Source organism: Osmia lignaria, chromosome 14, assembly GCF_051020975.1.
Source record: "Osmia lignaria lignaria isolate PbOS001 chromosome 14, iyOsmLign1, whole genome shotgun sequence".
Lineage (NCBI taxonomy): Eukaryota > Metazoa > Arthropoda > Insecta > Hymenoptera > Megachilidae > Osmia > Osmia lignaria.
This window is the reverse complement of record NC_135045.1, coordinates 7396172-7420913: the sequence shown is the minus strand read 5'-3', so window position 1 is coordinate 7420913 and position 24742 is coordinate 7396172. Positions and strand designations below refer to the sequence as shown.

General features: G+C 44.7%; 1 protein-coding gene across 3 annotated transcripts in view; it reads left to right on the top strand.

The window, feature by feature from the left end:
* Positions 1 to 24742, top strand: part of LOC117605659 (uncharacterized) — a 240116-nt gene that overhangs the window by 55708 nt on the left and 159666 nt on the right. For all 3 annotated transcript variants that reach the window (XR_013063443.1, XM_034327219.2, XM_034327220.2), the window contains exon 3: positions 23484 to 23573. Coding sequence is in view for 2 of the 3 variants with exons in the window: in XM_034327219.2 (XP_034183110.1) it covers positions 23484 to 23573 (90 nt within the window). In the remaining variant the exon portion in view is untranslated. The remainder of the gene's footprint in view (positions 1 to 23483; positions 23574 to 24742) is intronic.

Sequence of the window (24742 nt, the reverse complement as noted above, 5' to 3'; positions counted from 1 at the left end):
TGACCGTCTGAAATGCACGAAAGCCCGTGTAGCGGGTAACCGCGAAGGACGGGGCGAAGGTAGGACAGGTAAGCTGCACTTTACTTAAGGAGAGAGCCGAACTCGTCGTCGTAATTTAACGGTGGCGCGATTCTCGTGTTGCTGGCAGAGCGGAAGGCGGGCACGCCTACGTGTAACGCAGAATTTATCGTGTTTTTCGTATCCGGCTGTCGGAGCGTGCCGTTTTCGTTGACTAACGACGACCGTTCGTTCAACCAGGACGAGCCGAAATCACGAGGCTCGTATTTTATATTTTTGTTGGCCACCTTCGACTTTTTGCACGACTTTATTGATTTTCCTCGGCCGCTTCGTTAATTCCCGGCGAAATTTATGGCAACAGGTATAAATTGAATCTCCGCCGCTTATCGTGCGCGTTCGCTTTCTGATTTAATTTCTCTCGGCAGAGGTCTTCATCAATGCGAATGTTCGCGTCGTTATCTGCTATCAATCGACATTGCTACCAGTTAGCAATGGGTATCGTAAATCTTGAAAGAACACAAGCCACATGTCCGGCAAGGTATTCGAAAGCGAAGTCAAAGTCTCGGTGTCCGAGCGGGTATCCTCGAGGGCAAGAAACGAGTAATGGTAGTTTAAATACACAAATTCGAGAGGAGGGGGTGGTGCGGATGCAGGCTGGCCTTAAATGGAGGGACGAACGGGACACGGGGTACCATGTATCACTCCTTTACGCGACATCGGAATTTTTCAGTTTTATCGAATTATCTAGGCATTACAGCTAATGAAAGCAATCCTGGCGATCCTTGGAGCCCCCGTGTCTTTGCTATGACCGAATGCCGCCGCCGCTGCCGCCATCCACGAGATATATTTCTATACACGTATAAAGATATATACGTCCGTGCACATAAACGCACACGGACGTGTCGTGTTCAGCATGGCGGTGGCGGCGGCACCTCGGCGTCGTCACAAATTGCTCGGTATGCTTTTTCCATGCTGCCCGAGGATTCGATGGATCGCGTTCCAACAGCTCCTAAACACGCCGCGCGAAGAAGAAGGAATCAACCGGGACAATCGGGAACCGCGACGTTTCTTGTCCAAGTCCTCTTGCCTCTGGCAAGCACCCATCTCTGCTGGCTTCTCGACGTCCGTTTCGTCGGTTTTCTTTGAATTTGCTCGTACTCACCGGGGACGGACGAGATGTCGCGCGTATTTAAACGAGCCGCATCAAATAATGACCGTTTCTCTCTTTCTCTCGAGCGAGCAGATTTTCAAGGATATTCTTTTTTCGCCTCCTCTGGTATCCTCGCGAGATTTATTCGTTCTTGCTGGAGAACATTCAACAGAAGCGACACGACGTGTTCGTGGTTAGTTTTCTTTTAATTTATATCCCCTATCCTCGACGATTTCCCGAGCGTTCTTTGATTCACCGTGGTTAAACGCTCGATTCCTCGTTCGTCTTGCAGCTGTCCGTATCGCACCGACTCGGTTACTCCCTTTCGCGCGTGTCATCCTCGCGGCGATGCGGCTCTTTTCGCGATGATTGATTTATGGAGGTCTAGACGATCATTTATTTTCCCCGTTCCCGGGCTTCTGGTTACATTGTTACGCACGGACGGGATCCAAGATGGCTTTACAAATTGTCCAGGAATACGCTAATATGACACGGTGGCTGCTTTCTGTCCGGCCGGGTTCATCAGATTCCATCATCCGGTCGTCGTTGCAAAATCGATTTTTCACCCTGATCGAAGACCAGTTACCACTTCATATTTCTTCGTTTGCTCGAGCGAATCGCCGGCTCCGATTCCTTATTCTTATTCGTTAACCACGTATGAAGACGTAATCCGTTTCTAAATCACTTTCAACGTCGAACGGTACACACGGAACATTGTTGAATGATTTTCTAACGCGGTGTTCCGCTAATTTCAATTAACGTACACGTGTTCCCCGACGGCAACAGGTTCCTCGCAAACGTCTCTCACAATCAATTATGCAATTCATTACCGCTCGCGGGATGATTAAAATTTAATCGAGACTTTCTAATTGTTTCCAGTCGAACTCTCGAACTCTGTCTAACAGTTCTTCTTCGTCAACTTCATAATCGTGACGAACATTTTAATTGCACACATATTTCCAAAGCACCGTCATTTATTATTATTACAATGTACCATAATTTTTCTAAGAATATCAAAGACTCGACTGTTCATATTTGCACGTTATTGAAGCTGTTTGATATAATCGTATATCAGTCGCGTAAGAGTAGTTCATAAAGATGGTGATCGATAGGAAATCAAGTATCCGGTAGAGAATCAAAATAAGGCGCTCGTCTGGTGGTTGCCGGCAAAGAGATCGACGACGAACGACAAAGTATCAGGAAGCCTGTTTCGAGTCTCGTTTTTCCTGCGGACTGGCATTTTTCACTTGGCCGTAGCTTTTGCCGAGACGCTGCACCGGTGGCCGACGAGTTCCCTTTTTGTCGCGTTTATCGCAGTTCCGGGGACGTATCGTAAGTCCGTTCCACGACGGTGGAGGTTTAGTTTCCGCGGTGGCACGTCCTCGTGTTCAACGAGCCTTTACGGCTTACGGCTTCTTCGGCCCATGACGGTGGTCATTGTCAACCCCGAAGCCACTTACGCCCAGTGGACAAACGTTTTTGCCACCTCGCCGTGGGAACCAGCTCTACTACGGATTTATGCTAACGCGTTAATAATGATAGGCTTTTTCTCCTCTTCCGCGGCTTGTTGCCGCTTCGCGTACACGGACGCCAACTGTGCTGTAACTTTGGCCACTTTATTGGCACGATCCTCGAGACTCGCTTTATCGTCGATTAATGGTACGCAACGGTGTGCCGCTAAGTAGGTACCTCTGTGTATTAGACTGATAAAATGGTACACCTTCCTCGCGGTCGTTAAGACCCGATGCAGGCGTTAGTTAACGCCGTTGAGTCGCCTTATTTGCGCCCCCTTCTTCATCTTTTTTATTCTATTTATTATTCACCTATGTTTATCTGGTTGTTGAGAAAAGCACTTCCCGCATTGCCTCGTTCGAAGATAAGGTATCCTCCACCCAATTGGCAATGGATGATGCATTGGCGTTAGCGTAAATAGGACTATTATTTGGGACGGGCCAAGTCTCTTAATTTCGTCAACCCTTTGGGGACGGAGCATTTTTAAAATTGCACAGAGAAGGTTATTAATTTGAATTAAAGGAAGTAATGATTCTTTACTGTCTACGTTTATAGCCGTGTTTTGTATCAAGAATATGACAATTATGTTTGGAAGGGGAGGGAAACGAAGTGATAGTTTGTGTCTTAACCGCGTGCCCGACTAGTTAGGTTCTACTGTCCGCCGGTTGGTGTCCGATACGGTTTCCAATAAAACGTCCGTCAGACAGGAACTCGGAATGTTTTCCGCTACAATAACGATTATCCATAAAAGCGAATTACACGGGCTGTGCTTCCCTTGAGGAAGATCAGTTCGAAAGTTAAAATGTAACCGAGCTCGCCGTACGGTGACACGTAACTTGTTTTCGTTGACGAGTGGAATGCGACTCGACTTGTCGTCGTGTTCTAAACTGGAACTCGTTTATGCGATACGCGAATACGGTTTCTAAAACGTTCGCAGACATTTTGGCATGTCGCCACGGTAGTTAATTGGTAACAATGTTTGCTCGTTAGCGAACAATTTCTGGCATATGAACACCTTGGACAATTTGACGGTATCGGACTGTGAAATGAATAGTTCCGAGATGTTTGTAAAACAACGTACGAGTCTGCCCGAGGACGCTATCGACTTGCAGATCTACGTCCGAGGAATCGATTTAAATTTCACCGATTTGATCTTCCGATCGGGCATCGAGTTAAGGATAAGAACAACGATGACGTATCACGAATGTGAAGCACGTCCGTGCGACGCCTATGTCGGCCACCAATGAGATTCAACAGCACGTGCGCTCTCGAATAATAGCCAGCCGTGACGCGTCTCTTGCGTTGTCTCCATATGGCCTTGATGACGTCGATATCACGGATATTCATGGATAAACCTGATTTTCGTTTTCAGAATCGAGTTTTAACTCTTTCGCTACGAAAGGCGTACCATATACGCCCTCGCATGTCCATCAATATGTACGAAAGGCGTATATGTACGCCCTCTAAATTCTTCTTAATTAACACGTTAGCTACTAGGATCTGAGGAGAAAATCTTGCACCGCAGCCCAAGGTGTTTTTGTTAGAATATGTCCTTCATTGACGTGGGTCAATAATTATCTACATCTATTTTATTGTTTTCAGCCCAACGACAAGTGGTAACGAACCTGTTAACTTCTTCATTACCAACTTCGAAGTTTCTTAATTATATTTAATTACGTTTATATTTTCTTTATAAACATATTGCGCACATATGTGAACGAAATGTGCATATTTATCAATGAGCATAACAACGTGCGACAGTCAGTCGCAGCGATTGACACGCGAATGCGAGAGTGTATCGATATTTCAATGATTACTCCAGATAATGAATTTTCTTCGAATTCTTCTTCAAACATTAAAACGCGATCGTAAATGAAATCGTCTACCGTGCATTTAGAAAACGCCAACAGATACCCAGGAGGACGACTGTAGAGACCGAAGTGGAAGTGGTGGCTGTGGTGGTGTTACAGTTAACGAGTATCGACGTGGCTAGCGAAACTGCCATGTCGTCGGTGTCCAGTGCGCTGCTCGGATCCATGCATCAGTTCTCTCTCTATATGTCCTCCGTCGTTCGACCATTCTTATTGATCCGCGCACGCTCGCCACGCTTTTCCATCGTCTTCGCTCGAACGCGTTCGTTTCTCCCTCTTCCGTCGACGCGCGTATCCCCATTGAATTGCCACCTTTAAAGCTCCGCTCCGTCCGCCAGGTAGTAAGTGCATTTATATTTGTTGGACTGCCGGTCGGTGGATCCGCTTGCTTGCACAGTGGCGGTCATCAGGTACACGCTCGAGCGGGACGTGGTGCGTTTGTTATCGGTCGTGAGAGTAGACGTCGTACGCTAAAGTGCAAGTTCGTGGCGCTTGTCCTTATGCATCGCGGATCCCACGGTGCACCATGCCTGGGCGGACCTATAGACTATGGTTAACAACGTCGCCGCTTGTACGAGGAAATGCATACGTAGAAATGCGCACGCTTCGGGCTGCTGTGTTCACGACTGCGCCGATGATCCACTTCGAGTGGCTGTTAAATAAGAAAACTCGGGGCTTAAGGTTGATTCGATAAAATTATTTGAAAAATATAAAAAAAGACAGAAATTCCAGACACGGTAGAAATAGCAGGTGTCTAAAAGCACCTGCAATCACGATGCATTTCGTTTTCTAATAGCTGTCAGGAAGTTAAAAATTTATTGAAAAGGTTGCAATAAAGGCTCACTGTAAATTATAGAACTTCTCGTTGCGACAATCACCGTGAATGGTGAATACTATTGCAATTAATCGCTTAGTTTCTCACGGTAAATGCCGTAAAGCAGAAACTTGTCGTTACATAATTCCTGGCGATGCTGGATGCAAAGAAGTTTGCGAAGATTGGAAAAAAAAAAAATTCGCCGTTACAGAGAATCAAGGATTCGTTCCGTTTCCAAAAAAGTTCGTACGGTCGCGTCGGCGCCGCGGAAAGAAACGCGACGTGAAAGTCTGCTGTCGAATTCTCCTTCTTTCGATATGATGCTTTTTCTCGCCTCTTTACTCACCACTTAAGTAGCCTGCCGAACCGTGGTTTAGACTTGTAACGAGAATGACGAGAAAGTCTCTCACTCGGATGCGCCCGGCGCGGTGCAGGAGAAAATGAGCAGAAAAATGAGCGGATGTATTTACCGTTTCATTCTCTGGCGAATATTGAAATTTTACAACCACCGTTTAATGTCTTCGTGCTTTTTCTCGCGCTGTTAAAAGCCTATTCAATTTTAAGGCTCGTTTCGCGCATCCTGTCCGTGCGATACCTACGAACCGGTGTACGTTGGAAACGCGCGCTTCCACGTGGGCGTATATACCTTTAACAATAAACTTTGATCAGTCGGAGATAATTCTCGGTCATTGCCGATTCACCTTACCTCTATCGCACCGTGAAAATTATCGCCAATTCTGCAGATACCAAACGATTCTTCGATACGACGCGAGAGGACAAAGTAACAAAACAGGTGTCGTTCGAATAAACGCGTTTATTAATTAATTTAACATGACACAAATAATAGATAACACGCGATAGGAAACACGATATTATCGGCGAGTTAAATATTGACCACGTCACAGGCGACACCGGGTTCTCGTGCTCGAAGTTGAATCTGAAATGTCCACCGATTGCACACGGAACCCCGGACTGGTTTTATCGTTCCATTCTTATCTGAACACCTAGTCCGGAGTTCTATCTCCCGATAGCAATTTCACGAGGCGAAAGGCGGTCCGGCGGTAAAGCCGAACGGTAGTCAACCGCAGACTTATTGCGATCGCGAGGTACAACGAGCGTACGGTTCGTACGTATGTAGGAACGAGCTTGAAAGGGTTCATGCGAAGGAATAAAGTGGCGAGAGGGGTATGCGGTTAGACGGAGAAGGATAGACGGTTAGGAAGCTTAGGCGGAAGAGAGAAAAGTAAGCTGGCAAGGGTAGGAACAATGGAGTAAGCGCGACGGTGAATATATCATCGGTGCATGGCGCATGCCCCGGCGCAATGCATCGCGCCGTAACTCGTAGCAACGCATGAATATAATATGGGCATTAATAAATCCAAGCAGGTATTAATGCGGGCTAATGTATGCGTGCCGGGCATTTGTTATGCGTCCACTTTGTAAAAGTCACCGGGTTGGACCCGTCCACAATGGGGCAGCGGAGTTGTTAGCTGTCCTAAGCCGTGGAAAGCGTGCCCCGACTCGCGGTTGCTTCTGCATCTTGTCCGATGTTCGGTGTACACCGCGCGGCGTACAACTCGGCTTCTACGCTTCCGGTCCCGTGCATCGTTCGCGATTGTTGCCGCGGACTCGCGTCCTTAATGTTTCCCGCCAGCCTCGTGTCCGTCGTGTCCTGACAAATCGATTTAGAATCACCGGGACGGGAACGGTACACGCGGAACCGTCTTCGTTCGTTGCGTGGACTGTGCGCAAGCTTGTAATTGCCGGTAACGCGTAGCCAGCTTGTTAGCAATGCGCCACCGTAGCTCACGAGTGAAATATGATTGCTTCGTGGCCAGCCAGTGATTTATGTCCCGTTTCTGTTCGTTCGCGGTGACTGGCACCGTTCACAGACGGAAAATCGCTTTCGAGTACGGTAGGAACTTCGACCCGACGCGACGTCTCGACGTTGTCGCACGTTTCCTGACTTCCTTTACTGTACAGGAACGATCGGGGAAGGAACACCGTGTTCGATGTACAGGCACCTTACACGCGGTCGGTCGCGATTACGCCGCGGGGACACTTTCGCGGGTAAAACGGTCGTGGCTCGAGCTGGTGATGTGTATCGGTGGCCGCGCGCGCCGCATATTACCATTACAATGGTTTACAACGCTGTATCGACCAAGATCTCACGTGGACGATCCAGCTACCAGGTACACACTGTTTTGTGTCCGATGAAAAACCTTATCGGCACTGCTCGCTGCTTCTGTTGCATCCCCCGTATACCTGTTCGTTGCCGCTGCTCACGTGTACTTCTATCTAACGACTTTCCAAGTACATTCCGTTGCTTTGCATAGTCTCTTTCGATCTTGTTAAAGAATTGATTTAAATCTCGCAGCTTTGCTTTGTTCTAATTTTCATCCTCTAAATTGAACACTGTTTGCATTCAGTTTAATACTCGTACGATCGACAGTTTCTCTTTCAGAGCCGGTGAAAATTGATTTTCACCGAGAGAATTTCGATCTTCGCTTTCCAGTTTACGATCTCGATTACCCTTTCAATGATCGTAATTCAGTTTTCCCTCGTACCGTCCGAGTATTGCAGAATCTCGAAAGCTACAGGCGATTGTATTTTAAAATCCGTATCGCGGGTACACGGTCGCCGGTGCATATTGGTCGAACTGCAACGTTCGAGATGCTGGTGTTGGCACGATGCAACGCGAGGGGCGTCGAGAGTCGTAGAGGCTTGTCGCTGCGACACCTAGCTCGGCCACCTATCCATGCATTATGCATCTAATGTTAGTTACATGAGATACACGAAGGCGTTAGGCCCATCTTCCCAGGGCTCTCAGTTTATAAGATCGGACACCGACGCGTCTACCTGTCGTCGAAGCTTACCTCCGTCTTTTGCTCCTTCACCTGCTGCCGCATCCTTTTAACGCTGTACAATAGTTTGGAATTTCAAACGTTGACGAATACGTGTCACCTTAACGTTTCCATTCATACGTTCGCGCTCGGTAATATTTCACTCGGTAGCGAGGTGTGACTAAATTTGGAAACTACCAATGGATTTGAGATAACTTTATTTTAACACCTTCTCGTGTAATCGTGATTTCGACGTTTAACCTTTTTTCATATTATGCTTTAGAAAAAAAAAAAAGAAAAAAAAATATTTCATGAAATGTAGATGTTATCTGTGTACACTGCGATGAGTAAACTTCACTGAAACGTATTTCTTCAAGGTTGATGATAGCATCATTCATACATTAGTAATTATATTTTGTTATAATGAACTCTGTATGAAATTAATAAATATGCTTCAACCAGTTTCGAATAACGATGCGCTAGTTTTGCGTACGCATTATAAGCCGGATACGGTAAACGCGTGAAATCTGGTTTTCCGTGATTTTCTGCGGTTCGATTAACGCACCGGCACGTTTTTGCGCGACGTTGCGTCTGAAAGTAGCCAGCCCGCTCTTGCAACGGTTAATGGACCCGTCCTGTCGCGTATCGAGAAGTTCTAATTGGTTTTCATTAGGGATAATTAATGGGCTTGACGCGACGACGTTAAGCCAATTTACGGTAAACAGCTGTCCGATTTGTCAATATCACCATCGAATTCGTGATTTCGTTAATGCATGAACTACGACATCGAGCGCTCCCTTATTCGCGACAGGTTTGAAACACTTGCAAATTTCCATTCTCCCCGGTGCCGGTGGTGGTAGCCGGTCGCTTAGAATTTTCTCGTGGCGAAAGAAAAACCGGTGGTGATGGCTAGCCGCACACGCGTCGTTGTAATACCATTTCGTGGTAGCTCGATGCCGTCGATCCGTTTTTCTGCTGGCCACTCGAAAAGAAGTGGCTCGTTTCGAAACTGGCATTCCGATGGCGACGGAATGCAGGCAAAAGTCGCAGAAATAGCAGGGACGCCTTCCGTTTGTCTCGACCACGCTCATAAAGATTTCTTTCTCTTGTCTAAAGAGCAAGAAATCGAAGCGACCGTAATATATTTCCTCTCTGTGCTCAGCGAAAACAAGGGAAGCGTTGGATCCTCGCGTGTATTAAGTCAATTTTTGCTCATACCCGTTGACCATACGCGTAACTTTACATTTCGAATTCGTTAATAATTTAAAATAAATAAGTACAGTAGCGTTCGGTTAGGTGTAATGAAATTAATGCTGGTAATACCATGCAAAACACTAACCGTTGATGGAATTTCGATGCAAGCTTTTACGATTCAAATAGCCAGCCACGGGGCTCGTTTAATCGAGGGAGTTCTCGCGATTAATTACAGGTATCTCGATTAGATTCGAGGTAAAAGTCACCTGGTGCGTAACGTAGGAAAACCGAGTGGCCGATGCAGTCTGGAGCGCGTAATGCAATCAGGATTACGGGTCTCGTTGCACCGTCTACCTTCACCCGTACCAGCTACCCGGTGGGAAAGAGAGAGGAAATTCATTTGCATATTAATCTATATAATTAACTGCCGCTAACTAATCGCTAGCGTTTAATTAACGCGCTTCTGTTGTTCGCTCTCCTGCTGTTCACGGTTGTTGTTGCAGTTTTTTTGCTCCTCTTGCTCGGTGCGTCGAGTTGCATTTGTACGAGCGCGGCGAACGTCACGTTTCGAAGTGTCGTAAACTCGTGCGCTCCTGATTAAACGATGCATTTCTTTTATTATTCTCCAGACGTTTTATCTTTCGCGATAAAACATTTTGTAATGAAATTTTGCAAAATATTTTTTCCTTATTTTGATTCGAAGAAACGCGTATCTTGTCGCGAAGCAGCTGAGATACGACCTCGAAAATACTGGTCCTAGGAAAATGGTAGAATCGAAGACAGGTATCGGTGGAAATCTTAAACCTGTACGCGGCCCGTAACGTGATCGCGAGGTGCGCAGGTGTTGGCCGAGCGTGTAAACACGCCACAAGCATATACACCGCAAGAAAATTTCAAAGGTCGCGCAGCAAGAAGGCCTACGCCTTCCTCTCGGGTTCTTCTTCTTCTTCTCAAGCCAGTATGCCATCCGTCTTTCGTTCTTCGCCGACGGGCTGCAGCGCGCCTAGCCACCAGCCTCCGAGGATCATAACTAACCAACCTGCCGGTATATCGCGGTTGTTTATGAAACTCAGCCGCGTTACAACGTCCCATCCCAGTGGTCGGTATTCCGCGACAATCCACGGCGGAAGCCTCGTGAATATTTATTACGCGGCCTCGCTCGAACTTGAAATAGAACGATATCGGGGTCCATCAAAGCTTCCCTCCAGCCTCGTTCAACGTAGGTGAAATCTCTTAGCTGAAATCGTTTATCGAAATCGTCGAGAAGAAGGCATAGTTCCTTTCGAAATCCGGCCAGGATTGTCAGGAATTCGGAACACGTGTCGGGCAACGTTGGTTCAAGATAAATTCAACTTTCAGCGGAAAATTTCATCGGCTCGTCGAGTAGTAATACTTTCGACGACGACCGGATAAACGGGGCTTTAAACGGTGATTCTGCCGGTGGCGGCGATGTTTCTTCGTATCAGGAAAGGATGATCATGATTATACGAATTTGCCTGACGTCTATCGAAACCGGTTAGCATATGGAAAATAGGAGAAATCGAATGAGGCGTACGCGGAAAATCCCTCTTGTGTCGCGGATGGACATCGTCGTCGGAGACAATTAAATTCGTTTTTCTTCTTTCTCTTTTTTAAGGTGTCCATCACGAGCCACCTTAAAAGCTCCGGCATTCCAACGGATATAATCAAATTCATACCGGCGAGTTCGCTTAAACTCACTTTCGCGATAATCCTTCAACGTACTTAAAAGTACTTTACGGCCGCCCCACCTCGACCCGTTCGTTAAATCACGATGCAATTACATTCTTCGCCTCGCGTTATTGTGCCTGCTGATTGGCGAGCGTGCGCGTTAAACGGAACGCGCGTGTTTAAAATCGCGGGAGACGGCAGTGCATCAGTGTGCGCTTAATTATATGCAGAGAGACATCACGGAGGACCCGAGCGACCCACGGATTCCAGCGATTCCGGTGTCCGGTTTCGCGCACCGGCTAACGTTTTAATGATCTTTATTTTTTAAGGCGTGGCTGAACGAAAATCAATAACCGTACGGTTACGATCGCTTCCTTTCGCGTTCAATTACCCCTGGTTCGTTGGCGCGAAAAAGCTTAATCTTACATAAGAAGCGTACGAGCCTCGCGGGGACACGATACGCGTTATGCAAATGAAGCGTCGTTAGATCCGCGCGAACAATGCCGCAATTGACTGCTATAATAAGCTCGTTTACCATATCTGTGCATCGCGATCGTGACGTGTGTTCGCGAACTCGTGTCCTCCTCTAATTCCTCGACGGTCAGTGGCACGTTTGCATATCCATTTCGTTCATCATTCAAAATTTTCTACGTTTAATTTATATAGTTGCAAGTTATTGCATATGAAACGTTCAATTCCGAGATGTCTGAAACTAGACGTGAATCGACGACATCAGCCATTTGTACTATCAGATTGGCACATCGCGCGCATACAATCAGTCATAAACAGCTACTCAACCGTAGCAAAGATATCTCCTTTCAAAAGACCATACTCACATTTCAGCTAAACTCTCTCACGCTTACATAATTGATATTTCTAAGAATTGAAAGCACGATGCACGCCGTGACCCGTAGGAAATTGCATCTACGCAATCTCTTTTTCCTCCGAACGACCGTAAACCCGGCTACCGTCAACCGAAGTTCATTTTTCAACACTTGTGAGAACACGCCTGACGAATTGATTACGTCTGTATCATTTTTTTTTTTTGTATCGCTTCTCGTTGCACAACAGTCGTTAAAGTTACAAGGAAGAGTTGTAGGTTCTCAAGATTTTTGTTAGCACTGAGACACTCGTAAAACAAGTTCATACCTCGAGCAGAATATTTCCGTAATTATCGTTCTCGTAATTCATAAATCATCGAATACATCGACGGATATTGGTGTAGGATTTTTCTAATCGTTCGATGCGTTACGCGTCGAGGTGGGTAATTAAAAAGTCTTTATAGTTGATTATCGAAAAGTGAAACCGATTTCCCATGCGAGCCAGGATTTTCCTTTTAAAGGGTGTTTCAGTATCTAATTACTATTTTTATCATCGGATCCTAGATCGTTTTACGATCGTTCCATAAAACGTCGTTTCCCGGCGCTGTTTATTCGCTCGTCGATCAATTTTACACGTCTGAAAACGTATAGACCGCGAAACGGAAGCAGCCAGGCGAGGATCCTTGTTTCGAATCATCCATCTTCATTGGTTACAAACGAGCGCCGCTGGCGCATGCACGATTCCATCGTTGTTTTATTTATTCAATCGATGGTTCTGCGAAGTCTGCGCGATTTAGACCGGTCGCCGGTCCTTCTTACGCGCGATTTTCAAGTCAGCCACTTAAGCGAGATTTAGTGCTATTAGGGTAGACAAGTCACTCGAGAAATAACTCTCTTTCTCTTTCTCTATGCGCCGCGAATGGCATTCTGATAAACGTTCGACTCTGCGATCCGACTGGCTCGAACGAGTAATTAAATTGATTGACCGTTCGCGACGAGCACCGAAGTCGCTGAGTATCCGGTCAGAAGTCCAGGAATATCTTACGGGACACAAAAGGCTCGAGAGCTTAATGCCGCCATTACCGATGCTGATGAGTCGCCTTCGTTACGAGGCAACCCGTAAATCTCTCCGAACCGAGCCTCCCTTGTCTCCTTTCCTCGGCTTTCTCTCTTTTCTTTCTTTCTCGCCATCTTTTCCTCTTTTGTTCGATTGGACACCGAGGCTAGCTCACAATAGACAGTACACTCTTGTTCTTCCATCTCTGGATTGCTTTTCACTTGGCTCGTAAAATCATCGACAGTCTACCGATCGTATCCACTCGTAACGAACGGAATTAATCCTGAAGAGGGATGATCGAGATGATCGGTAGTTTAGTTGTCGCGAATCAACTCCGTTCGATCATCATCATTTTCCTCTCTGTTAAGTAAACCGTACAGTTATTTGCTAACGGTAGATATTATCAGGGAGGATCGACGAATTTAATCGACGAAATATCGTTGAATTTTATAACTTTGAGCGCGAGCAGGGTCACGGGAGGTCGGCAGCTGCTTCGTGTAGGATCGATCGGGCTAATTAGATTCGCGGTAATCGACGGTGTGGCATTACGAAAAATTGAATGTATTCGATGATTACGATACCCGACCCGCCACTTTCGGGTAATAAACGACATGGTATCGAGAGGCGAGGGTACCTCTTTACGAGCCTTGATTCGGCATTAAAGGCAATAACACCCACGCTCTCGGATCCGGATGATCCGGTGGTATGGGCATCAAATGTACCTTAAAAGGTTGAACCAGCTCTTTATCGTTCGAAACGAGAGATTATGCTTACTGCTTCTGCGAAAAATGAATCTCACCCGGAGTGTTTGCTCGCAGGTAAATTTTAAATAGATTTTTTGAAATCCTTTTAATTGTATGTTTGCCATGTTTCTTTTTTCTTTTATTTACTTAAGACTATGTAGCAGGCGCGAAAGGAAGAAGGGAGTCGAAGGGGATGACCTATGATCCTTTAACGAGATGCGATCTCACGGCTCGTTAAGGGTCCGGCAAAGAAATAGACGAAAAGGGGGATTCGTTACTTCCCTGCTATACAAAAGGAAGAGTGTCAATACAAGACTTTTTAGAATTTCACAATTTTATTTCGAAATACAGATCTATGAGTACAATGTATTGGTATACAGTTGAGTGTAGTTGCGATGATAATTTTTGTTGGTATGTATCTCAAATTACACGGTAGAAATAAGATTTAAGGATTGTGAAAGTTGCTCGAAAGTCATGGAAATGTTTATTCCTTCGGTAGTTGAAAGGATTTACCTAGACGGTCACGAATCTTCGCCACGTTAATTTCATTAGGAATTCCAAAACAGAGGAGCTTTAGAAGGGGGAGCTGCTTACTTGGAGGGTGCAAGAAATAAAAAAGAAAGTGGAGCGTGCATCGAATAGCAGGAACGGTGCCAGCATGCGTTGACCAGCTCGCGATGCACGCGTATTTATCCGGTGCACAGATCGAATCCTATCGGTCGGTCGAGGCGGTTAAGGCCAAGGTAATTGCATTGTACGCGGTTGTTCTTTCAAACGCCAATCACCGGCGACAAAACGTTCGTCGCGCCGAGGCGAATCGCATTTGCGGCTGGACGGCGCCGCTGTTAAAGCCCGCGTACGCTTCTCTTTTCCGCCGTTGACGTTCGTCTCTCCTTTCGAACGTGAGAGCTGGTCCCGCGACATCTGCGATTCTGCATTCGGACCTGTACTCTCGTGTCTGTTCGTTTCCAACGAGAAATCCCTCGTCCGGACTTGCGCTCCGTGTAAATCTTCCGAGAGAGCCAGAGAGTGGCCAAGGAACGAATAAAAATGAACGATTTACGCACCTTTACGCTTCCGCTTATGATTTTACTACCAACTCTCCTCGGGAATCCCGGAGAAAATTTCTCCGCTGATAAGTCGACGATATTTCTCTCAACTGTTGACGAGAGAGAAAAGAACAGAGTCTCTGGTAGCCAGGTTGGTTCCACGCTAGTTACTTGGCCAGCTTTCAGATTTTCAACGGGGAGAAGAGGCGGTATGACAATCACGTAAATGCTCGGAAAGCACGCAGACGAGTCTACGTAGATCAGAAGGTAGCGGCCGCGTTTGTACCAGCGAAACGATGCACATAAATGAATAATCTTAAGCCTCCCTAAACGTACATCTGCGTTCTCGGCCTTTGTACCGGGATTAGCTTGATTTTTTTGCAGATTTACATGAAGTATACGGCGATACGTAGACTCGGAGGAGGACTAGTTTCCATAAAGTGTAGTCGAATGACTGCAGAAGGTAGCTACGGGTTCTACTTTCTTTTAAATCATTAATTTGTTACTTCAGGTATCACGTATGTTGATGTATACGGTATACTTTTTACAGGATAATAGTCTAGACGCGATTTCTAAATCCGTGTAACAGAGGTTTCTAAGGTCTTCATTAACCATTTGCGTCTGCGAAATAGGGTGTTTTCGAACTTGTAGTAGAGTAACGTATACAGGTATTGACGCTTTTCCTAAAAAAGTAAGAAATATAAAGTAATGCGTCTCTTAACCTTCGAATGACGGACCATGGAGAAACTCCTCAAGAGGGTGAAAAATTATGTTTCTTTAACTGTTCCTTAAAAATCTTTAACTTTAGTTTCTGAACTGTTCCTTCAAAAATGATTTTTCCAATACATGAAACTTTTTTATTTCAAAATTATACATTTAATCTTAAGGTTAATTAATAAAATATAATTACCTTTCGTAGCTCGAAACACCTTTTCTCTCAAGTAGAATCATAGTTTATTATATCATATTTTGTATTTTCTTAGGGAAAGGGTCAATCATTACATAGGGTATACATCGTAGACATTTTGTATTTTTTATTTTCCGTTACTTCGCATACTCCATAACGTATATTCTATAGTAGTCATTAGCAAATTGGATCTAATGCACGGAACGAATGAACCACGAAAGTACCATATGGTCGTAGTAACGATGATAGATCCAGGAAGTCGCTTGACCTCGGGTATTCCAGGAATTGATCATTTTCCGTGTTTTTCTTCGCTGGCACGAGCTCGTTCCATATAAAGTATAAAGTCTCGGTGTCTTTGTGTCGTCGCGATCGATATCGGTTGTGTAGAGAGCCGAACGATCGCGAGCAGCCACATCAACCAAGGAGGCATATATCTGCAAGAAGTTGGCGTAGGCGGTTGGTAAGCCGCATTGACGTTACTTAACCACTTAGGTTACTTACGGCCGGTGCTGTTATTGTCGAACGTGCTAATAGATCGGCGGCTTCCATTTCTTCAGCAATAATAAATTATCAAGCCTACCGGCCGCGTGTCGTAACGTGAGTAGGCTCGTGCCGGTACCTTGGCTCACCTTCCCAGGGCTCGAGGGCTGAAATACTCGAGCAAATGACAACTCGATCGATGTCCGATCGGTTATGGTACCGGTTAAACGAATGCACAAGTGGCTCAGTTCTCATCAAGCAAAACACTTTTCATTCTTTCATTATTTCATTACGAATCATTCAATTTTCAGTTTGTATAATTTCAATCGTCGAACATGCAAATGCTTTCGTAGTAAAGGGTTAGCTCTGATACTCGACTGAGATCGAATTACAAAATTCAACGTAGCGATCGAAGGAAATAAGGAAACGGGGAGCTCGATATAAATCAAAGCTTATATGAAGCCATTAACTATCTTCGTTGCGGTGGGTAGAACGTAGTAACCTTTTTAATACAAATAGTATATGCATCGGAGAGGTCGAGTAAAGCTGGGCGAGTCGTTGATTTTACGATCCGGCAGGATCGGCATTTCCATCGATCGAAAGTCATCCCCTAGGAAAAAGAAGGTTCGAAGCGGTCTCGTCCTTTCACCATCCACGTCGGCCAGGTTGTTTAGTCTGCGCGAAATAAATAATTGATTTTTCTTGGTCAGGTCGATGGTACAGAAGCGTCACGAGCTCACAGCGAATAGTTGTAACGGCGCGGCGTCGAGTTTGACTTCCTCCTTTCGATTCGCGGAGAAAGTCATTGTTGTTCGCGGTTTCAATGAAGTTTAAGTAACCGACCTCGGCTCACAGATATATCATTGTACCTTTGTGGCGCCAAGACATTGTTACACCAACGCTTCGCGGTGGGTGTGCATTGTTTTATGGGTAACCCCGTAACGCGGCGAAAACGTGCGATGCCGGTTAAACCTGCGAGTATCCTCGTGTGGTCTGTAATTACAATATACGAGAAGATATAAAAGAGAAAGAAAAGAAAAAATTTAATAAAAAAGTAACGTTTACGCGATGCACTTGTAAAACACACGGTATCGAACGGTTAAGGAAAGCATTAAAGATTTTTAAGGACTTTAATAGCCGATATTAGTAATAAATTATGAGGAGTACATTGTGATTACCCAGGTATCCGCTAAAATATCTCGTGTGATTCACGGTCTTCGCATCAACGAAATGGCGCCAGTGATCTTTATGTACGATCATCGCGATGGTATCGTCTCCTTTCTTCGTTCGCCGAACGAAAGTTAAAACGATGTTATGGCGAACCGTAACGAGCCTCGAACTTTAGTATGCTCCTTTCGTCGGCGAACGATTCGGTGATGGCGTACGGTGATGTTTCACCGTCCAGGGATCCCGAAACTCTACCTAAATGACATCGTAAAGTGAGATTAAACTCGTAACGCGCTCGATGAAGAAGAAAATTGATTTCATTGACGGTAAAATTATATCGATCGATATTCTAATTTGTTCCAGCTAAACGTTATTCGTATAATTACTTCACTCTGAAGATTATTTATGGTCATAAAGATTGTATCAGAGATTAATTAATTATTCATACGCGATATTCTACAGATATAGAAATTTTTGACGAGTAGTCCGCGGTATTATTTAGTTGTACTACTGAAAGGATTCCAATCGTATTCAATTTACTTCATTAGATTCTGTGATATTAACTTAATTAGTATAGTTTATAATTGTAGAAGATTAACAATTTTCTAGACACAGCAAACGATGTCTCAATGCCGTCCTGGATGAGCAATCTCGAGGATGCGATATCGAATGATCGAGTTACGATCCGTTCGCATTTAACACGAACTCGATCGTGATTTTAACATTCATTTCGAGCACGTTCCGCTGGTGTAATCGAAGGAAACTCGTGCAGCTTAACACACCTACGGTCACGTACACACCGGGTCTGACAACACGTGCCGTGTTCTACTTGCATGATCCGCCGCGATCGCTCTCGCTCGCGCGATTCTACATCGATTGGCATTCGCTTCTACACCTCGTTGTCGGACTTACGAAAAATACACGGGAAAATCTTTCCTACCAAAAGGTCGACGACCTCGCCACACGCAGTATATGTTTTTAAGCAACGCTAGATAATTTAGAATTAACGAAAGAAGAGAAGAATTTGGCATCACAATTTTATTGCATTTCATTTCAAAACGTTTAAACTTAGCTACAAACGCATATTTTCTTTTACAAGAAAAAAACATAATATTAATAAGTGATTCATAATTAACTAATTTTTTTATTTTCAAAGAGGGGTGTGTTGATTGGTTGTCGGAATAAATTCAACGATTAAAACGGGAAAAAGAGCGCGATTACTATTAATTACAGCGTATAGAGGAGGAATAGAGTGGGGAGATTGACAGCTTCCATATTTAAACTGAAATCTCGTCGTTGTGTAATCGCACGGGGCAGCTTCCATTACACTTACGATCCGCTGGTACGCTGACAACACGTGCCACACTTCTGCCGCATGATTTGCGTTACGTGCAGGCGCAAAGATTTGCGGAGTACACGTAGGAGCGGTTCTGTCGACCTGTCGGCTTCGTGGTTGCTCTCCCTCGCTTTCGTGCCAGCAAATAGGAGGCTGCGGAGACTTTCACCGGGGGCTGTGGCTGAAAAAATACGCGAACTGTTTCGCGGAGAAAATTAAAAGCCGCTGGTGTAACACACTGGTGATAGTTTGTCTTTCTTTTTTCAATTTTTTCATTGATAAACTTACTACGAAACAAAATGAAATGGGAGAGATTGAAACCGCAATTAACACTGCAACTATTTGAAACTAGTTACTATTCATTTTTAGCCAGATAGTGGGGTGTTAAGTAGTTGACTACGCGACCAGGCCTTTTTTCCCCAAATTAATTACCTTTCCCTTCGCCACGGCTCGCGAGCTTCGTCTTTCGAAATTCGTAATTAAGTTGCCCCGGCACGCGTGCTCCTTGCTCGAGCGTCGCTAATTACCTGTTCGTCCTCTTCCACGGTGCTCGTGCTCGAAATGAGCGTAAAACGAACGAGCCTAGATGTACGCAACACCCTCAGATTCCTCTGAGATAACCGCGAGTTTGCATATGCAGATTTTTCCAACTTGAACTCCTTTCCCATCTGCTGCTCTTTGTGATTGCACTAACAAAGAAATTTGCATCTATTATACTAAAATATACATTAATTTACTTAAATTTGTACGATGTTTACGACGGATAATTCCAAGTTTTGTTGACGATTTCGGAGGAGAATAAAAGAAAAATTCGAGTATCGCAAGGGACAAGGACTATAGTTACGTGAAGTTATTTTAACGAATGCAATTATCCGGGCGAGTGGGTCGATTATAAGCGTACGAAATGGTCGGTCGGTTGGACTCGGTTGGGGGGCAGTTTCTGGCCATTTCTTAGCGACCATCGCCCAGCGTGATCGTATCGCGGTCCTACTATTAGTACGATGATATATGTCATCATTATATCCTCCTTAGTGCGTTTACCGCATCCTGTGATTTACGTCCCAAGGACCTGCTTCACTTCCGTTCCTTTTTATTCCTTTTACGAGCAACCCGGCTTGCCAATGACTCAACGGTTCGATGCAACAACGTGCCGAAGCAATGCCACAATGTTTATGGTTTCCCCATGGTGCGTACCGATCCTCTTTTTCTTTCACGTATGACTTATTATCTTGTCTTTATATCGCAGCCGGATGCAAGATATTATCTTCGTTCATTCCACGAATAATTGAAAATGTTTAATTTCTTTTTTTTTTTTTTTTTAATATGCAGTAAACTAAACGTATTTTTCATGCAAAAAGAAGTAATCTCTTACAATTCTCATTGAAGTTACCGCCAAGGAATTATTAAAAAGCTCGAATACTTCTGAGAGACACCGCGGTGGTCGACTGTTGCGGAAGATGTAGCGAGGAGACTCACGTGAATCACATCGTGTGCGCGGATAGCGGTAATGCTCGGCCAGTAAACATCGAGAATATTGGTATAATATGTAGATCTAAGCATGTACGTGGGTTGTCGGTAATGCCCCCATAAATCAAGCCCCCCATTGTTTTCCTTCATTGAATGACCCGAGCGTTGCTGCACGGTAGCCTCTCGCATTCCATATTTCTGTTCGGGATATTACCAGTATCCGGTATAAATCGTTGCGATTGAAGAGCTTCTTATTGGAACTTCTGCGCCCGTTAGCTATGCAAGTGTAGAACAACCAATTTCTTTTTCATGAAAAAAGCCACCCAGGCGACAAACAGATTCTTCCTCTTAATATTCGACAGCGGATTGACGTTTATGGTAAGGTATCGGGTTAAATCTCGTTCAAACGTGAAGGGTATCGGACACGAACACGTCTCGAACGATGGAAAATCGTCAAAACGTTGGTTCGAAGAAACGTGCGAAGATTGGGGGCGAGATCGGATTAACGGGGATTGTCCTTTCGATCGCAACGTGCATCGAGCGCGTAATCAGCCCGGTTCGACGATTAACGTTATAAATATTCCGCTAATGCCCCGTGTTACGTAAGCGTTTCACCTCCTTACAGCTACAAGCTGCATATGGAGAATGGGCGCAAGCGGACGCGCTCGCATTCGTCGATGATTTCATACATTATTCCAAAGCCGGGCCCGGTTGGCTGTCGGGGAGGAGACGCGGCGTACATCTATCTGCTTGCGGCGCAAATCACTTTCCATATCGTTGTTTTTATGACCGAAAGTTTTGTAATTAATCGTCCGGACGATTGGCGTAACGCGATGAACAGAATGGATTAGACACGGGTAGAAGACTTTTACCCGAGTTGACGGAGCTTTTGAAAGCTCTCTAATCCATTAGCGAGTTAAAGACGGCGTGGGAACGAGAGGAAGGCCGAGGAGAAGCATGCGTGCACGCCTCCGTATCGTGTAGACTGTAGACCGATTCGATCGGCTCGCGTTTATGCCCGCGTTCATAAATGTAGATCGAGCATCCACGTTCGCTGATAATAATTAAGAGGCAGCTCGTCCGTTCCACCGCTCGTTAATTAGGAATTTTCCTGTCGAACGGGCTATTTTTATCGCTTTCTCATTTGCATTTAATCGCACCCGCTCGCACGAGTGCCTTGCCATCGAGCTGCGATTCTACCTTGTAGCTCGTAGAATTACTTTATCGTTGCGAAACCAATGAGTTCGCCTGGCTCTGTTTTACGTTTACGTGATTCCGGGATAAAAATCGTGACATCTTTATAAACAAACTATTACAAAATGCATGGTCTTTATTAAATTAGAAAATAGCTTATGATAGGATATAAAGCAATCACTGGTTTTTCGATATAAAATTATTTTCTTCATTTCTAAAGCTAAAAAACAAATTGATCTCGGCTACAATTGATGTATTTCGACGGGAAACACACCTATGTTTGGGCTCGTTATCGCTCGGGGCTCCGTGTCCAAAGGAGCCGATTCAATTTCAGCGGTAATCTCGAGGTATTACGGGAAATAGGAGAAATCTAGCGAAAGTAAACGTAACATCGGTAATACTTGTTGCAACTGGCTGCGTAATAATGCAATATGTAATAATAACGCGAGGATAATAACGCATCAAGCTGCCAGAATATGGGCAAAGATAATGAACGTAGGCAATGGATTTTCACCCTGTTAACGACGCCTCTGGATCGTTTCTCGTTAATTTTACGATCGTCAGCGGGGATCGGTCCATAGTGGCGAGTGGTGATCGTAAACTTGACGTCTCGAATCGAAGATAATGCTCATTAATTGAGCATTATCGAAGTGATTGCACAAAGAAGGCGGAGCGTGACGTGTTTCTTACTAGACTTTATTGCGGTTGCGACACCTGACAATATTTTATGGTTTTGTCTCGTACCGAGACATTAGCTTGTAATACGTTTGTTTCAATCGAATTGAAAACACTTGAATTTTCTTAATAAAGCAATCTCTTGTTGATTCTGCAAGTTCACTGCTCGATGGAGAACACTACTATGAGTCTTTAAATTCTGCTTACATAAGACTGTAATATTCTTGTTAGTCGATGTAATTGATTGGAAATTACAGCGATACTTGCGATATCGCGTAACTGATAGCACGAGAAAAAAATAGTGATATTATATAAAAAATAAATCTTTATTTTCTTAGAAACACTTTCGAGTAAGAATGTATATTAATAGATTAATATTTCACACATTTCCTAGGCATTCTATGCAATACCAGAAGTATAAAATACTCTCGCTGATGACGTTTCTAATGTCGCGTGGTATTTTCTTTTTTCATTTATGTATTTTTAACGAACACCTTTTCATGACTCTCTTTTCAAGTTTTATTTTTGTGAGAAATACAAACGCCGTACAGACTAGGAGTTCTATACAATGCCTGTCTTTTATACATTGCCGGTAACATATATATATTTCATTTCCTCGCGAATTCTATGAAAATCCTTCGCGAGTTCTCGCGGAGGAAACGATTTACGTTGACACCGCAGCGCGATGCGATCTTAATTATTCCACTGCAGCGTACCTTCGAGCCTACCACCATTTCTCGGCGACCATTTCTTTCGTTTCACTCCAAATGACTGGTGTAATTGATCCATTAGAGCGCCCCTGCTGTTTCCCGGCCGTGCCGGTCGTATGAGCGTTGGCTTAATCGTGTCGCGAAATGCAATTCTACGAGCCGTTTGCAGTCGCATCGATTCGCGTCGGCGCCGCCGGAAAATTGCGCTCGATTCAACGCTCGCTCGTACTTTCCTGCCGCGAGTGAGTGCGTTTATTTGTCTGGCCACACAGCGCGAGCCACGTCGACGAGCGGGGGGAAAAAAGCGCGGAATATCGTGGTCGTAAAACGACACGGGATATACGTTGCAATTTTTATGCCATCCTTATCAGAAAACGCGGCGCAGCGAAAGTTGAAAATTTACACGCGAATAAATTCGATGCAATTTCAAATTTTACTCTGTTCGATCCATTCGATTGACCGTCGCTCTTTAAAACGCCAATTAAATCATATTTTATTCACATTATTTGCGTGCTTTTTTTATTCAGCATGACGTAATGCATTCTTCTTTGGCTAGGTGTTGCGTTAGCAGAATCGAAATGGATCTTTGAATTTTTGCGAACAACATGGTGCAACTAAAGTTTACCCACTGACGTCCCCCTTCCATTGTTCTCGCTAATTTTCTGCGAACAGCAATTTGGTTTCCAAGGGGTCCATTACGATTGCTATAATAGCGCTCATCAAGCCTGGCCGCCTATCACCTTTACCTTCGTCTTGTCTAATTACAGGTCACGTTTATTGTTTCAGGATGAGAGCGAGCTCTCGAGCAAGCGGTGGGCCAGTGCGCCCCGCCGCCCGGACAGCCCCTGCTTCCTGGGGGCACCAACGTCTAGGGAGGTATGTCAGATTTTCTTCTATTTTTCTCAATTTTTCTGTACATTCTATAGTCGTTTATGAAAACGGTTAACCATCTTATCAGCAGAATAATCGTAATATTTGTAGACAGATTACGACGTATTCAATATGAATGCACTTGCAATGTACTTGCATGCGAACAGAGCACCATTTGCGTACAAATGTTTATCTACATACGTTAGACCGATAGGTGACGCTCAGACGTTAGAGAGGAGGAATTCGATGACTCGAACAGCTTGATTGACAGAACAGTGATCTGATAAACGGTAGATTTGAGTTTGAATTCTGGGTTACAAATCTAATTGGTGCACACATTAAAGACCGGTTTCCGTTGCGTCTGGTATCGGTTCGCTAAGAAGGGTCTGCAGCTTTAATAATAATGCTCGATCGTCTCAAGCTTGTCACGGTAGGAGCTGAATAATCTGTAATCTATCTAGAAATCATAGGAGTTTCGAATTCAATACTAATACGTTAATGAATTATTTATTTAAAGATGAGAGAGACTTAGGTTAAAAACATTACAAAATTCCTTTATAAAGTAAAAGTGGAATATTAAAAAAAGATTTCCAAGCATTCCAAGATGCTTCGAACATGAAAGAGATGGCGATCTTATTCCCATCCGTTTAGATCGAACTCCATTTCATTGAAACCATTTCGCAAAGTGTCTATTCGATTTTTTCCCTCTCACGACGCGTCTATTTGCAAGGGTATCTCCATTTGTTTACCGCTCGCGATCACGATCAGCGATCGATATCGATCCGAATAGAAGCTCGTGTCGATTGGCCGCGAATGGAAACCCGCTCGATTCCGTGCGGTACGTGATGGCACCCGAATCGTGATGCCAGCCGGCTGCGCGGACGCGTCAGTGTTCCTTATACACTTATATATATGGGGCTACTAATAGGGAGCGTCAGGGTTGTTAGCAAGAACCACGGTATGTCGGCACGTCACACGGGGAGAGACGATTAGCGCCGACTCCATGGCGAGGTGTCGATTTAGCTATGCGATCGTACATGGATCTCGAAGTACGCCAATGAACCTGGCTACTGGATACCTTGACACTTTCTTGCGACTATTTCATTCGTCGTTCTTATACTTTCTTTTTTGCCGATCCGTTCGAACTGGACGATGGTACGAGAGTTTCGGTGTTT